This window comes from Bubalus kerabau, chromosome 10 (genome assembly GCF_029407905.1).
Source record: "Bubalus kerabau isolate K-KA32 ecotype Philippines breed swamp buffalo chromosome 10, PCC_UOA_SB_1v2, whole genome shotgun sequence".
Taxonomy (NCBI): Eukaryota; Metazoa; Chordata; class Mammalia; order Artiodactyla; family Bovidae; genus Bubalus; species Bubalus kerabau.
Window position 1 is genome coordinate 22197812 of NC_073633.1, and position 15031 is coordinate 22212842.

Genomic DNA, 15031 nt, shown 5'->3' on the forward strand with positions numbered 1-15031 from the left:
GAGATCCAACCAGTCCATCCTAAAGGAAATCAGTCCTGAATATTCATTGGAAGGACTGATGCTGAAGCTGAAACTCCAATACTTTGGCCACCTGTTGTGAAGAATTGACTCATTGGAAAAGACCCTGATGCTAGGAAATATTGAAGGCAGGAGAAGGGGACAACAGAGGATGAGATGGTTGGATGGCATCACCAACTCGATGGACATGAGTTTGAGCAAGCTCTGGAAGTTGGTGATGGACAGGAAGGCCTGGCGTGCTGCAGTCCATGGGGTCGCAAAGAGTCAGACACAATTGAGCGACTGAACTGAAGCTATTTCTTTTCTTCTTCAAGAGCATTCATTTAGGTAACCTTTCACAGAAGTGGGGCTCTAACTTTGAAAATATTAACCGTTATCATAGTCAGTAGAGTATGTGAAGTTATTTTGTATGTGTATGTAGTGGATTTTTTATCATTTCTTATTTCAATACGGGGAGGAAATCTTGGTTGATATTGCTGCCTATAACTGTAATATATATACACTTGCATATTTTCAAACAATATTGAAGTAATAAAAAATGTGGAGTCAAAATTACCCCTTAGTCAAGCTTCCGAGAGAAACTATTGTTAGCAGTTATTATGTGAATTCCCAAGTATTTTACAAACATAGTTTTATATTACATTGTTCTTACTATAGAAATATTATTCTGTAAAATGCAGTTTTTTCAGCCAGACAGTGAAATACTTGCCAGAGTAGGAAAACTTACTTGTTTTGACATGCAAAAGTATCTATGCTATATTAAATGGATTGTTTTCTTTTTTCTTTTTTTAAAACCTTTTTATTTTGTATTGGGGTATAGCCAGTTAACAATGTGATAGTTTCAGGTGAACAGTGAAGGGACTCAGCCATACATATGCATGTATCCATTCTCTCCCAAGCTCCCGTCCCATCCAGGCTGCCATATAACACTGAGCAGAATTCCATGTGCTATACAGTAGGTCCTTCTTGATTATCTTAAATGTGTTGTTTTAAAACTAAATAGAATATCAATTCTCTTTCATCAGTGTAAATAATTTGGGTTTAAAAGTAGTAACTTTTTGTTCACATGTGCCTCTTTTTAAATTAAAGTATATGACTATAGAAGAATATAAAGCTTGCAGATGTACTATTGAAAATTAGTCTTTAGTGCTCTGGGTTTAATTATTGAAATAAAAAGAAATGGATGTAAAATTTCAAATACCTTTTCCAACAGATCTTTATAATGTGGTGTTTACTTTGCATGATAAAACTTTCATTAAGATTATATGACGGGTTTCCCAGGTCTCTGGACTCAGGACTCAGCAGTGCATTCCAGGAGCTGTCTGTCACAGACACACACCTTGTTGAAGTGGATGGAGACACGCTTTCCCTGTATGGCTCGGGAGCGCTGGAGTGCCTGGATCGGAACTGGAGTGTGCAGACAGCAGGCATGGTGACAACGGTGTCCTTCACTTTCATAGAATTTGATGAAATCGTCCAAGTGCTTCCCAAATTGAAGATCAAGTTTCCTAATTCTCTGGTAAACATTTCCTTTTTGTTGTATATTTGAATTCTTCTCAGTCATGACTTGTATATTCAGGCCAAGGACCTATTTTAACTTTTATTTATGCCGTTTCTATCTGGCAGGGAGACTAAGTTCTTGTGTTGAATTTGTGAATCTGAGATTTAAATTAGTATTCATAAATGGCCTTGCAGTATTCTGTTAATATTGAAAATTTTCTCTCTAGAAAAGGCTTCCTTATGGAGTATGAAGGACCAATGTAATTTTATTCAAGTGACGTGCTTCTACTTTGGGAAACTTTCCACAGGACCTCATCTAAGTCTCTATTGTATATTCATTTACTGTACCTGGTATTGACAGCACAAGTATACTCACATATAATTTTTATAGTAGTCTCCTAACAACATTCAAAACCATTTTAATAGCTCATTAAAGTTACTTTGAGACATTCGCCTTCTCCAGTTATGGTATTATTATATTAATTATTAGTATGAATTTGTGAAAGCTGTGATTTCTGAGTTCTCTCTTGAGTTTTTATTATCATTGTGTTTTTCTCAATTAGCTAGTGATTTCCCTCAACAACCCTTTTTTTAAAAATTTATGTATTTTAATTAGAGGCTAATTACTTTACAATATTGTAGTGGTTTTTGCCATACATTGACATGAATCAGCCATGAGTGTACATGTGTTCCCCATCCTGAACCCCCTCCCAACTTCCTCCCCAGCCCATCCCTGAGTGTCATCCCAGTGCACCAGCCCCGAGCACCCTGTCTCATGCATTAAACCTGGACTGGTGATCTATTTCCATATGGTAATATACATGTTTCAATGCTATTCTCTCAAATCATCCCACCCTCACCTTCTCCCACAGAGTCCAACAGTCTGTTCTTTACATCTTTGTCTCTTTTGCTATCTTGCATATAAGGTCATTACCATCTTTCTAAATTCAATATAGATGCGTTAGTATACTGTATTGGTGTTTTACTTTCTGACTTACTTTACTCTGTATAATAGGCTCCAGTTTCATCCACCTCATTAGAACTGATTCAAATGCATTCTTTTTAATAGCTGAGTAATATTCCATTGTGTATATGTACCACAGCTTTATTATCCATTCGTCTGCCGATAGACATCTAGGTTGCTTCCATGTCCTAGCTATTGTGAACAGTGCTGCAATGAACATTGGGGTACATGTGTCTCCTTCAATTCCGGTTTCCTCATCACCAACCCTTTTATAATGTATTTTGTTCTTTTGTTATATTCTTTCTAATAAAAAGGATAGAAGTGGAGACAGTGCGTTTAGAAAAGATCATCCAAATTCACAGACAGAACATTTCTATCAGCATTTCAGTGTTAGTATTTTGTTTTCTGATAGCCAGTTTAAGTAGCCTACATACTAATTAGCAAGATAAAAGTAGTAATGGTTAACTAGTTCTTCTCAGAAGTACTGTGAGCCCTGTATTTGTAAAGTTCTGAAAATTTTACTTCTGGTTTTTCCTTTGTAGATTTAATCTCCATGTAAAGCATATAAAATCATTGTAATATCTGGAAGAGTCTGAATTATTGTATATTTATATAATTTTTTAGAAATGTAGTTAGTTAATAGATAGGTGAATGTCCTTTGCAGAATGGAAATCACTTCGAATTCAATATTGGGTGGCTTAATATATTCTATCAATAATTTTGTATTAGATGGATTAAAAGTATTTAAGTTTAATACATTTAGTTGGTTTAATGAAAACATACTAGCTAGTTTAGACTTATTTGGGGAATGATAGTGAAGCTTTAATGGTAACATTTTAAGATGGTTAGAGTCAATATTCACCCCTTTTTTTGTTTATTATTGTAGCACCTTAAATTCAAGGAAACAAATCTTGTAATGCTGCAGCAATTCAATGCATTAGCACAGCTCCGTCGAGTTGACCAGTTGACAATTGATCCTCAAGGAAATCCAGTTGTCAATTTTACACTCTGGAAATATTATGTCCTGTTTAGGCTGAGCCATTTTAATATGCAGAAAATAAATGGAACAGAGGTAAGCTAAACACTAAGTCAACTATAGAATTAAAATGTTCCTTTTAAAGGGAAATAATCATAAAAATATCCAGGAATTTATGTATAAAATCATGATTGAACTTTTGAGAAATAATTTTTTAAAAAAATCATCACATTTAAAATGTTGAAAAGCTAAAAATATTTGTCTAAAAATTTCTAGTATACTAGGCAAATTTTGTGAATAAATTAGTAACCAGATCATGGTGAACAGTAAATACTTTTTCTCTTGTTTTTGAGTATTCAAAGAAGGATTGATAGGATAATAGTTTAAAGTGAAAAGAAAAAGAACACTTCTGTAAGTAATATGATCTTTGTGTTTTTCAGAGTGTTTTACATACTGACATGCAAAAGGGCCTGGGGAAGTGATACTAAATGTCATTTAATAAAGGTTGTGATAGAGGAAGGGAAGAATAACATGCAAAAAAAATGTACATAGGGAAAGAAGAGTGATTTTAAAAAGAAGAGTAAGAGGGAGAAATAAGCAAGGAGGAAAGTTAAAAGAAGAAAAAGTCAACATGAATGAGAAAGGAAATAAAACAACCATAAGTAAAAGTCTAGATTGCTTTGTTAATAGTTTGTAACAGCTGCTTGGACATATCTACATTGTATAATTCAGGTCTGGAGCCTGAATAACTGGAAAATTATTAGCAAAGAGTTATTTTTCAGATTGATTCTGCTAAGCTTGTCACAAGGGTAATCCCCCAGCTATCCAAAGATCATGTTCTCTTTAAATATCACTTTGGAAGAAGAGAGAGAAATGCTTCTTCTTCTACTGTGGAATTCCAGAACTGAGTTTAGATAATCCTCCAGAGGAAAAAATCTTTTAATATGCTACTAGTATTAGTGTGATTATCTCTTAAAATTCAGAGCTCCTTATTGTAAGGTGAGCTATGCAGGGCGACAACAGCAGCTGCAGCCCCTGCCACTGATGCACTACAAGGAGCTCTGGCCCAAAGCGCGAGCGCCCCAGCATGCCATCAGCAGACTGGGCGTCCCTGCATCAGCACACAGGAGCCATGTGAAATCTGCATCAGCTATGGGAGGTCCATGACCCCAGGATCAGCCATCTGTTGAAGATGTAGGGCAAACCTGGAACCTTCAGATGACTATTAATTTCTCCAACTAGCTCTCAAGAGATTGGTTTTAGTTTTATGTACCCTCTTGGTACTTCCCCAGAGAGGTTGTAAGTCACTGGTCAGATCTAATAGTTCCAAAAGTTTACAAAGCTAGCCTGGACTGTAGGGTAGTTATTTTAGCTATACGTGAGGAATTCTCCCTCGTTAATGGTCAAACCATTATCTTGATTAACCCCAAATACTGTATTTACCCAAATGTGGATCACTGCTGGAGACAAAATAGTTATTATAAAACCTTAAAATAGGAAGTAATAGTATAATATAATGATATAAAGTAGAGAAGAATGAGGAAGAACCAATGTAATGTACTCTGATTTAAAGTTCTGAAAATGTCTATGCCCAGGAATATTTGACCTTTTAATAAAAGACCTGGGATAAAACTGCTTATCTCATCCTTGACAGTATGTGATAGTGTCATACTGTATTTCTGCTTTTCTCTGTATGAGAGAGAGTGAGCATTGTGAGCATCAAGAGGAAAAGATGGAGTAGTGGCCTACACTGGCCACTAGGTGACTATGTTAGACCAAACAAGCTAGCTGTCAGCTGAAGGAATGATTCCAGGGAGCTGCAGCCTCAGTAACTGCTGAAGTCTAGTGAAGGAAGGGAAAGAGTCAGTCTGCAGTGATTCATATGTATAAGTCGCTTGTGAATTATGGGTTATTTTCCAGAAAATCCCTGTGTAGGTAGTTATAACAAGTGTTAAGAATAAAGTTTTTAAAGATCCAGGATGTACCAGGGTCTCTCAGCCTCAGCTCTGTTGACATTTTGGACCAGATAATTCTTTGTTCTGGGGACTGTCCCGTACGTTGTGGGACCTTTGACGGCATCCCTGGCTTCGACTCACTAGATGCTGGTAGCATCTGTGCACCAGTTGCAAGAAGCCAAAAGCATCTCCAGATGCTGGCAAACATTCCCTAGGAGCCAAAGTGGCCCCTGATTGGGACCACTGAATTCTATTGGCAAAGAAATAGTATTTAAAATGCAAGAAACCTAATTTTATATTTAAAACATGCCCAGATATTAATATAAGTCTTGCTTTTAGCAGTTTCTTGGTTAACACAGGAACGAGCCCACATGGGGAATATACCTGTGACAAATTATTCCTTGTGGGGAGAAAGGTGGATGCAACTTCAGAAGGAGCAGGAGTGCCATTCCTAATCCAATGTTCATTCCCTCAGAAAGGGATGAAATTATCCTTTCAGGAACAAGATATTAACAACACCTTGACTTGCCTTCAACACATTATTAAAGTTAATCTATTCCATTGACACTTGAGATTTTCCCCCTTAAATCATTCTACTCAAAGAAGCTTCGGGATTTTTGAAAAAAAAAAAAAAATTCATTAAGAATTTAAGGTGTTTCAAGTATAATCCTCAGGAACCATGGCTTCTAAGTCAGATCTAACACCTCACCTCCCAGCCCTCTTCCATCACTATAAGCCACATTTGTAAATCTACATTCTAATCAAGCTCAGGGAAAAAAGAGAAATATCAGTCAGAACTCACTCTCTTCTTACAGCCCAGGAGAATGTATTTTCCCTGAAAAGAAAATTTTTAATTAATTAATTTATTTTTGGCTGCTACATCAGGTCTTAGTTGCAACATGTGGGGTCTTCCTTGCAGTGCATGGCTTTGTAGTTGCGGTTTGCAGGCTCTGTTGCCCTGCAGCATGTGGGATCTTAGTTCCCCAACCAAGACTCAAACTGGTGTCCTCTGTATTGGATTCTCAACCATTGGACCACCAGGGAAGTCCCTACAAGGAAATATTTAATCTGGACATTTCTATGAGATTGTGTTAGTTGTATCAAGTTAAGAGGCAATGTCATTTTTTACCCCTTTCCTATTTGTCTCTTCAGGTGACGCAAAATGATATGATAATGGCTGAGAGGCTGTTTGGAATCCTAGCCCATGTAGCATCTTCTGAATTACCCCAGTACCGTCTGATTTCAATACTGGGTGATGCCAGGTAAACTTTCATTTCTATAATTTTTATAGAAGTATTGTTGCACCAGACAAAGTAATACATAACACGTACTTCTTAATCGTGCTATTTATTCATTCCACAAACATCCTAAATTTGTTTTTGTCTGGCCTTCTCCAAAGTATTGGGGATATAAAGATGAATATGATAAAGTTCTTGCTTTTTTGTGGCTTATAAGCTAATAAATTAACTTATTAGTTTATGAGCTAATAAGATAAGACATTTCAGATGTTGTAAGAGAGGGCTGTAAGAGTATAGGAGAGATTATGCTTTGGAAGAACACTGGGGAAGGCTTCACAAGGAGTTAACGTTTTTCTAGCTCATCAGGAATGAATAATCTTTTTTTCAGATACAGGGTATGAGGGAAGGAGATCTGCAAAGGCACAGGGAATTGTAAATAATTCAGTATAATTAGAGCATAGGATGATTGTGAATTGTGATAGAGAGTGAAAGTAGAAAGATTGATTGTGATCTGATTTTGAGGAGCCCAGAAATCCATGAAAAACAAAATGAATACTGTGCTTTGTAATTAAGCACAACAATCATGTGGTTAGATTCATGTTCTAGAAGAGCTGCCATTTGAGAGGATCGAGATGGAAGGAACGGAGACCACTCAGGAGGCCAGTCTGTATTCCAGGAGAGAGGTTATAAGGGTCTGAACTAAGAAAGAATAGAGAAGATAACTGAAAAATACAGAGAAGTGTACCTGACAGAAAACACGGACTGACAGGGTGCGGCGTGGAAAGAGGAAAGCCAAAGATGGCGTGCCAGTCACGCCTCCATTATAGGTAATTCACCCTGACCAGAGAAAGGAGAAAACAACTGGTATACAAGAAATGAGCTATCTACAAAGTCACTGAGAGGGACAGGGAAGCAGCCTCTAGCCTGGGCCTGGAGGGGATCCCACAAGGATACCACAGAGCCAGTCCACCAAGGACACTGCCACCTTGGCTACAGTCTGGGAGCTGGGGGGTCAGGATGCTTGTCTAAACCATGGCCTCCACTGTTCACACAGGGGTCAGGGAGTTCTCCGTTCCCTGCCTCAAAACTTGGCTCTACTATGATTCATACCAATAAAAGGGGTATCTGGCGTGCTTAATGTCCCACTTAGTTCAGTTCTGATTTCAGAGCTTACCCATGTGTATCTGATTGGCAGAGCTGAACTCTCATAAAAAGCCCACAGAACATTCTGGAAAAAAGTACTGAGCGAGGTGCTGCTACAAAATGAACAGTAAATGTAAGAAATAGGAAGCATTGAATTAAAGAAATGATGTTGTGGAAAGACTCATTAATAAGTGGGCTTCCCTGGTGGCTCAGTTGGTCAAGAATCTGCCTGCACTGCAGGTAGACCTGGGTTTGATCCCTGGGTTGGGAAGATGCCCTGGAGGAGAGCATGGTAACCCACTCCAGTATTCTTGCTGGAGAATACCCATGGACAGAGGAGCCTGACAGCCAATAGTACATGGGGTAGCAAAGAGTTGGACATGACTGAGCGACTAAGCACAGCACAAAATGCAAAAAACTTTAATAACCTGAAAAAATAATCCCAGAATATCCTCAGAGAAAGGGTGTTGAAGTTTGCCAAGTTTCTTTCCCTGTTTGGGAGAAATAGAAAAGTATATGTTTATCTATGTGTTTTCAAATCTCAAGGGCTACCATTAGGAAAGAAGGTAAGATGTACAATTTCTAAATCATTAAAAGAAAAAAACCACTGATCAACAAAAAAAACAGGATGGGAAGAAAAAAATGAACATGTCGGTTATCACAATAAATATTCATGAATGAAATTCTATTAAGTGATAATAGCTCTCAGCTTGGGTTAAAAACTGAATTTCGTTTTGTTTTTGAGACATACTCCTAAAGCAATATATAAAGGTTGAAAATAAAGGGATGGAAAATATATAACAGGCAAATAACAATAAATAAATATGGGAATATTACTACTAGTGGTGATAGAATTGATGATGTTGTTCAGTTGTCCAGTCATGTCCAACTCGGCAACCCCGTGGACCACAGCATGCCAGACTTCCCTGTCCCTTACCATCTCCCAGAGTTTGCCCAAGTTCATGTCCATTGCATTGGTGATGCCATCCAGCCATCTCATCCTCTGGTGCCCTCTTCTCCTTCTGCCCTCAATCTTTCCCAGCATCAGGGACTTTGTTTGCAACATATGACCAAAATACTGGAGCTTCAGCTTCACCATCAGTCCTTCCAGTGACTATTCTGGGTTGATCTCCCTTAAGATTGACTGGTTTGATCTTGTTGTCCAAGGGACTTTTAGGAGTCTTCTCCAGCACCACAGTCCAAAGGCATCAGTTCTTTGGTGCTCTGCCTTCTTTATGGTCCAGCTCTCACAACCGTACGTGACCACTGGGAAGACCATAGCCTCAACTACATGGACCTTTGCTGTCAAAGTGATGTCTGATTTTCAACACACTACGTTTGTCATCGCTTTCCTGCCAAGAAGCAGTCGTCTTCTGATTTCATGGCTGCAGTCAGTGATTTTGGAGACCAATAAGAGGAAATCTGTCACTACTTCCACCTTTTTCCTTTCTGTTTGCCCTGAAGTAATGAATGGGGTCAGATACCATGATCTGAGTATTTTTAATATTAATTTTAAGCTGGCTTTTTCACTCTCCTCCTTTACCCTCATCAAGAGGTTCTTTAGTTCCTCTTCTCTTTCTGCCATTACAGCATTAGAGTGATATCATCCAAATAACTTAGATTGTTGCTGTATCTCCCACCTATCTTGATTCCAGCTTGTAACTCATCCAGCCCGTCATTTTGATGATATCAAAAACTTAAAATCCACCAAAAAAGATAATTATGAAACTTAATGTAACCAAGATCACAGCTTCTAAATATGTTAACAAATATAAGTACATATTAACAAATTCACATTATTGTGGTAAATATTTAACCTATTTGATCATTTGATCAAATAAACACAATTAGAAAAGAATACTGAGGGTTTGAATAACTCACTTAACACATTGTACCAAATAAATGTATTTAGAATTTTATTTCTAGAAATTTATTCCCAATTCAGGGGGGAAAAAAAGCCTATTTAAATACCTATTTAAAACTTTCAAAAATTGAACATATATTTAAACTCAAAGAAAATCTTCATATATCTCAAAAAGCATATTCATGCACATAACTTTCTGTAATGATAATATCATAAAATTAAAAAAGAATGAGACAAAAACCTGTACAATTGCAATTAGAAAAGCAAAGAAACAAGACAAGCAAATTCTCATAAAACAAGATACAACTGCCTTAAAACTTTAAAAAAGTTGTTTGATCACAAAGTTATAGACAGCACAAACATAGGTATCCAGGGATTTTCATTACGGTGTTTATAATATTAAATAACAAAAATATGAAAATTCACTCAGTTCAGTTCAGTTCAGTCGCTCCATTGTGCCCCACTCTTTGCGACCCCATGGACCGCAGCATGTCAGGCCTCCCTGTCCATCACCAACTCCCAGAGTCCACCCAAACCCATGTCCATTGAGTCGGTGATGCCATCCAACCATCTCATCCTCTGTCATCCCCTTCTCCTCCTGCCCCCAATCCCTCCCAGCATCAGGGTCTTTTCCAATGAGTCAACTCTTCACGTGAGGTGGCCAAAGTATTGGGAGTTTCAGCTTCAGCATCAGTCCCTCCAATGAACATCCAGGACTGATCTCCTTTAGAATGGACTGGTTGGATCTCCTTGCAGTCCAAGGGACTCGCAAGAGTCTTCTCCAACACCACTGTTCAAAAGCATCAATTCTTTGGTGCTCAGCTTTCTTTATAGTCCAACTCTCACATTCATACATGACTACTGGAAAAACCATAACCTTGACTAGACGGACCTTTGTTGACAAAGTAATGTCTCTGCTTTTTAATATGCTGTCTAGGTTGGTCATAACTTTCCTTCCAAGGAGTAAGCATCTTTTATTGTTTTTTTTTTCTTTTTTCTTTTAATTTTATTTTATTTTTAAACTTTACATAATTGTATTAGTTTTTCCAAATATCAAAATGAATCCGCCACAGGTATACATGTGTTCCCCATCCTGAACCCTCCTCCCTCCTCCCTCCCCATACCATCCCTCTGGGTCATCCCATAACTTTCCTTCCAAGGAGTAAGCATCTTTTAATCTCATGGCTGCAGTCACCATCTGCAGTGATTTGGAGCCCCCCAAAATAAAGTCAGCCACTGTTTCCACTGTTTCCCCATCTATTTGCCATGAAGTGATGGGACCGGATGCCATGTATGTTGAGCTTTAAGCCAACTTTTTCACTCTCCTCTTTCACTTTCATCAAGAGGCTCTTTAGTGACAAAGGAGGCAAGATACAATGGATTAAAAACAATCTCTTTAACAAGTGGTGCTGGGAAAACTGGTCAACCACTTGTAAAAGAATGAAACTAGAGCACTTTCTAACACCATACACAAAAATAAACTCAAAATGGATTAAAGATCTAAATGTAAGACCAGAAACTATAAAACTCCTAGAGGAGAACATAGGCAAAACACTCTCCGACATACATCACAGCAGGATCCCCTATGACCCCCCTCCCAGAATATTGGAAATAAAAGCAAAAATAAACAAGTGGGACCTACTTAAACTTAAAAGCTTCTGCACAACAAAGGAAACTATAAGCAAGGTGAAAAGACAGCCTTCAGAATGGGAGAAAATAATAGCAAATGAAGCAACTGACAAACAACTAATTTCAAAAATATACAAGCAACTCCTACAGCTCAATTCCAGAAAAATAAATGACCCAATCAAAAAATGGGCCAAAGAACTAAATAGACAGTTCTCCAAAGAAGACATACAGATGGCTAACAAACACATAAAAAGATGCTCAACATCACTCCTTATCAGAGAAATGCAAATCAAAACCACTATGAGGTACCATTTCACATCAGTCAGAATGGCTGCGATCCAAAAGTCTACAAGCAATAAATGCTGGAGAGGGTGTGGAGAAAAGGGAACCCTGTTACACTGTTGGTGGGAATGCAAACTAGTACACCACTATGGAGAACAGTGTGGAGATTCCTTAAAAAACTGGAAATAGAACTGCCTTATGATCCAGCAATCCCACTGCTGGACATACACACTGAGGAAACCAGAAGGGAAAGAGACACGTGTACCCCAATGTTCATCGCAGCACTGTTTATAATAGCCAGGACATGGAAGCAACCTAGATGTCCATCAGCAGATGAATGGATAAGAAAGCAGTGGTACATATACACAATGGAGTATTACTCAGCCATTAAAAAGAATACATTTGAATCAGTTCTAATGAGGTGGATGAAACTGGAGCCTATTATACAGAGTGAAGTAAGCCGGAAAGAAAAACACCAATACAGTATACTAACGCATGTATATGGAATTTAGAAAGATGGTAACAATAACCCTGTATACGAGACAGCAAAAGAGACACTGATGTATAGAACAGTCTTTTGGACTCTGTGGGAGAGGGAGAGGGTGGGATAATTTGGGAGAATGGCATTGAAATACGTATAATGTCATATATGAAACGAGTCGCCAGTCCAGGTTCGATGCACGATACTGGGTACTTCGGGCTGGTGCAGTGGGACGACCCAGAGGGATGGTATGGGGAGGGAGGGGGGAGGAGGGTTCAGGATGAGGAACACATGTATACCTGTGGTGGATTCATTTCGATATTTGGCAAAACCAATACAATATTGTAAAGTTTAAAAATAAAAAAAAAGAGGCTCTTTAGTTCTTCTTCACTTTCTGCCATAAGGATGGTGTCATCTGCATATCTGAAGTTATTGATATTTCTCCCGGCAATCTTGATTCCAGCTTGTGCTTCCTTCAGTCCAGCGTTTCTCCTGATGTACTCTGCATAGAAGTTAAATAAGCAGGGTGACAATATACAGCCTTGACGTATTCCTTTTCCTATTTGGAACCAGTCTGTTGTTCCATGTCCAGTTCTAACTGTTGCTTCCTGACCTGCATATAGGTTTCTCAAGAGGCAGGTCAGGTGGTCTGGTATTCTCATCTCTTTCAGAATTTTCCACAGTTTATTGTGATCCACACAGTCAAATGCTTTGGCATAATCAATAAAGCAGAAATAAATGTTTTTCTGGAACTCTCTGGCTTTTTTGATGATCCAGCAGACATTGGCAATTTGATCTCTGGTTCCTCTGCCTTTTGTAAAACCAGCTACATGTCCATTAATAAAGGACCAATTACTTGCAGATATGAAAATTATTAGAAGTTCTGATATGAAATAATACTAAAAATATAAGATATAGAACAATTGTATAGTATGCTGCAATTTGTGAGAAATAGAACATATACTTCAGAGATTTCCTTGTGTAATTTTAAATATTTTATTTTTTAGAAATGATTGTCTCTAGGAGTTAAACTGAGAACAGTAGGATTTCATAGTGCAGAAGCTTACTTTTTACTGTATGTATGTAGTACTTGGAATTATCTTTTGGGGTTTGTTCTGTTTTGTTATTATTCTTTTTGTTAAAATTATTGTATTAGTTTCTAAAACAAGGATTTTAAGAGATTTCCCATCAGTATTCCTGCAGTAGAAGAAGTGATAGTCTCTAATTAAGGCAGAAAGAACTTGATCCCAGATAGAAATTCTGATGTGCAAGGAAAGCTAAAGAGCAAAGAAAGTAGTAAATTTGTGGGATGAAAGAAAGTAAATAAACATTGACTATATAAAGCAATGATAATAGTATTGTGAGATTTTAAAATCAATATATGTATTGAAATGAGTACATTAGGAAAGAATAAAGACTGAAAATGAAGGAGCTAAACATTTATCTAAAGAAGTTAGGAAAACAATAGCAAAATAATCCTGAAGAAAATTAAATAAAGGAGATGATGACATTGAAAACATAATGAAAAACTGATTATTTGAAAACACTACTGAAAGTGATGGATAACTTGTATATTGCTTTCATAATTAAAAATCAATAAAATAAGTATAGATAAATATCTATATTACTTTCTTCTTTATAAGAGTGAGAAAATTATGCTACCAAAATATCCAGTAAACGAGATTGATCATATAAATTGACCTACATCACAATTAAATTTTATTCATTTATTAAAATATTAATTTTAATAACACAGAAAATGCTTATTATATAGCATTAAGCAAAAACAGTATACAAACCTGGATGTTTAGTATGATCTTAACTTTTTACAAAAATTCACAGAGAAAGTCTAGGAGGAAATATGTCTAATGTGAACAATGTTACTGATTTATATAGATTTATATGTTATATATTTATGGATGATTTTACGCTTTTTCTTCATACTTTTCAAAATATGTACTCCTTATAATTTTTTAAATCACTGTGTTATACTCTTATTAAATTGGAAAAATGAAGACATTTTCTAAAAGATATATTCCCTTTTTGCTCCCAGTCTTCAGTTCACAGTTCATAGTAGTTACATCACTTCCCTGAGAGACACCCTAAGTGGTAGAAACCAGAAAGCAACCTTCATGAGTGATAAGTTGCTGTCGTCTGTAATTCGAGGCTTGTGGGTCTGCAGGTGATACTATGAACACTGTCTATGTTCTTCATGATCAAACGAAGCTTCCTGTTTCATTATTTACCTCCTGCTGAGATCTTGCCTTTGATATGTTAACAGCTAGAAGTATTTTCGTTCTGCTTTTCCTAAACTTAAACCAGTATTCCATTCCATTTGTAGCTATGGATAATACTACGGAGCTGCATAATGAAATTATGAACTATTTTTTGTGATTTATAAGATGTGTAACTAACATGTTTCATGGGATATTAAGACTATGGAAGTTTGGCGTACTGTGTGTTTCATTGCTTTTTGTGTGTGTGTTCTGTGTTGTTTAAGTTTTATATTGATTTTTTAAAGACAGTTTTTTTCATTTTAGAAATGCTTGAGACATGTCTTTGTTGATGATTGGTAGTGAAACAAAAGAATTTGAGTTATATAACTTAATTAGTAGAGAAACTGGAGTAGTGAATTGACTTTAAAAACTCAAACTCATAAAACAGATATTCAAAAAAACATATGCCACCCTCAAAAATCAACAGAAAAGACATTTTCACCAATTGGATAAGTAACTATCTAAGTCTCTTTACCATCTTTCTACAGGAAGAAGCAATTCCAATATCTTCTAGAAACCAAAGGGAAAAAACCTGGTATTGTCAGTGAAGAAAATAATGATAGCAAGAGACTTGTGGGAGAAAACACAAATCGTGCTACACTGAATTATACCACGAGAGACTTCTATACTGAAAAGCTAGAGGTAAAACTACCATTATCTTGGGAACTTAGTGCCTGGATAAATTCCAAATGGCTTGAGACTTGG

General features: G+C 37.0%; 1 protein-coding gene across 4 annotated transcripts in view; it reads left to right on the plus strand.

The window, feature by feature from the left end:
• Positions 1-15031, plus strand: part of LRRC49 (leucine rich repeat containing 49) — a 161883-nt gene that overhangs the window by 137678 nt on the left and 9174 nt on the right. For all 4 annotated transcript variants that reach the window (XM_055536862.1, XM_055536863.1, XM_055536864.1 and 1 more), the window contains 4 exons: positions 1300-1537; positions 3369-3554; positions 6566-6675; positions 14815-14968. In XM_055536862.1, coding sequence (XP_055392837.1) covers positions 1300-1537; positions 3369-3554; positions 6566-6675; positions 14815-14968 — 688 coding nt within the window. The remainder of the gene's footprint in view (positions 1-1299; positions 1538-3368; positions 3555-6565; positions 6676-14814; positions 14969-15031) is intronic.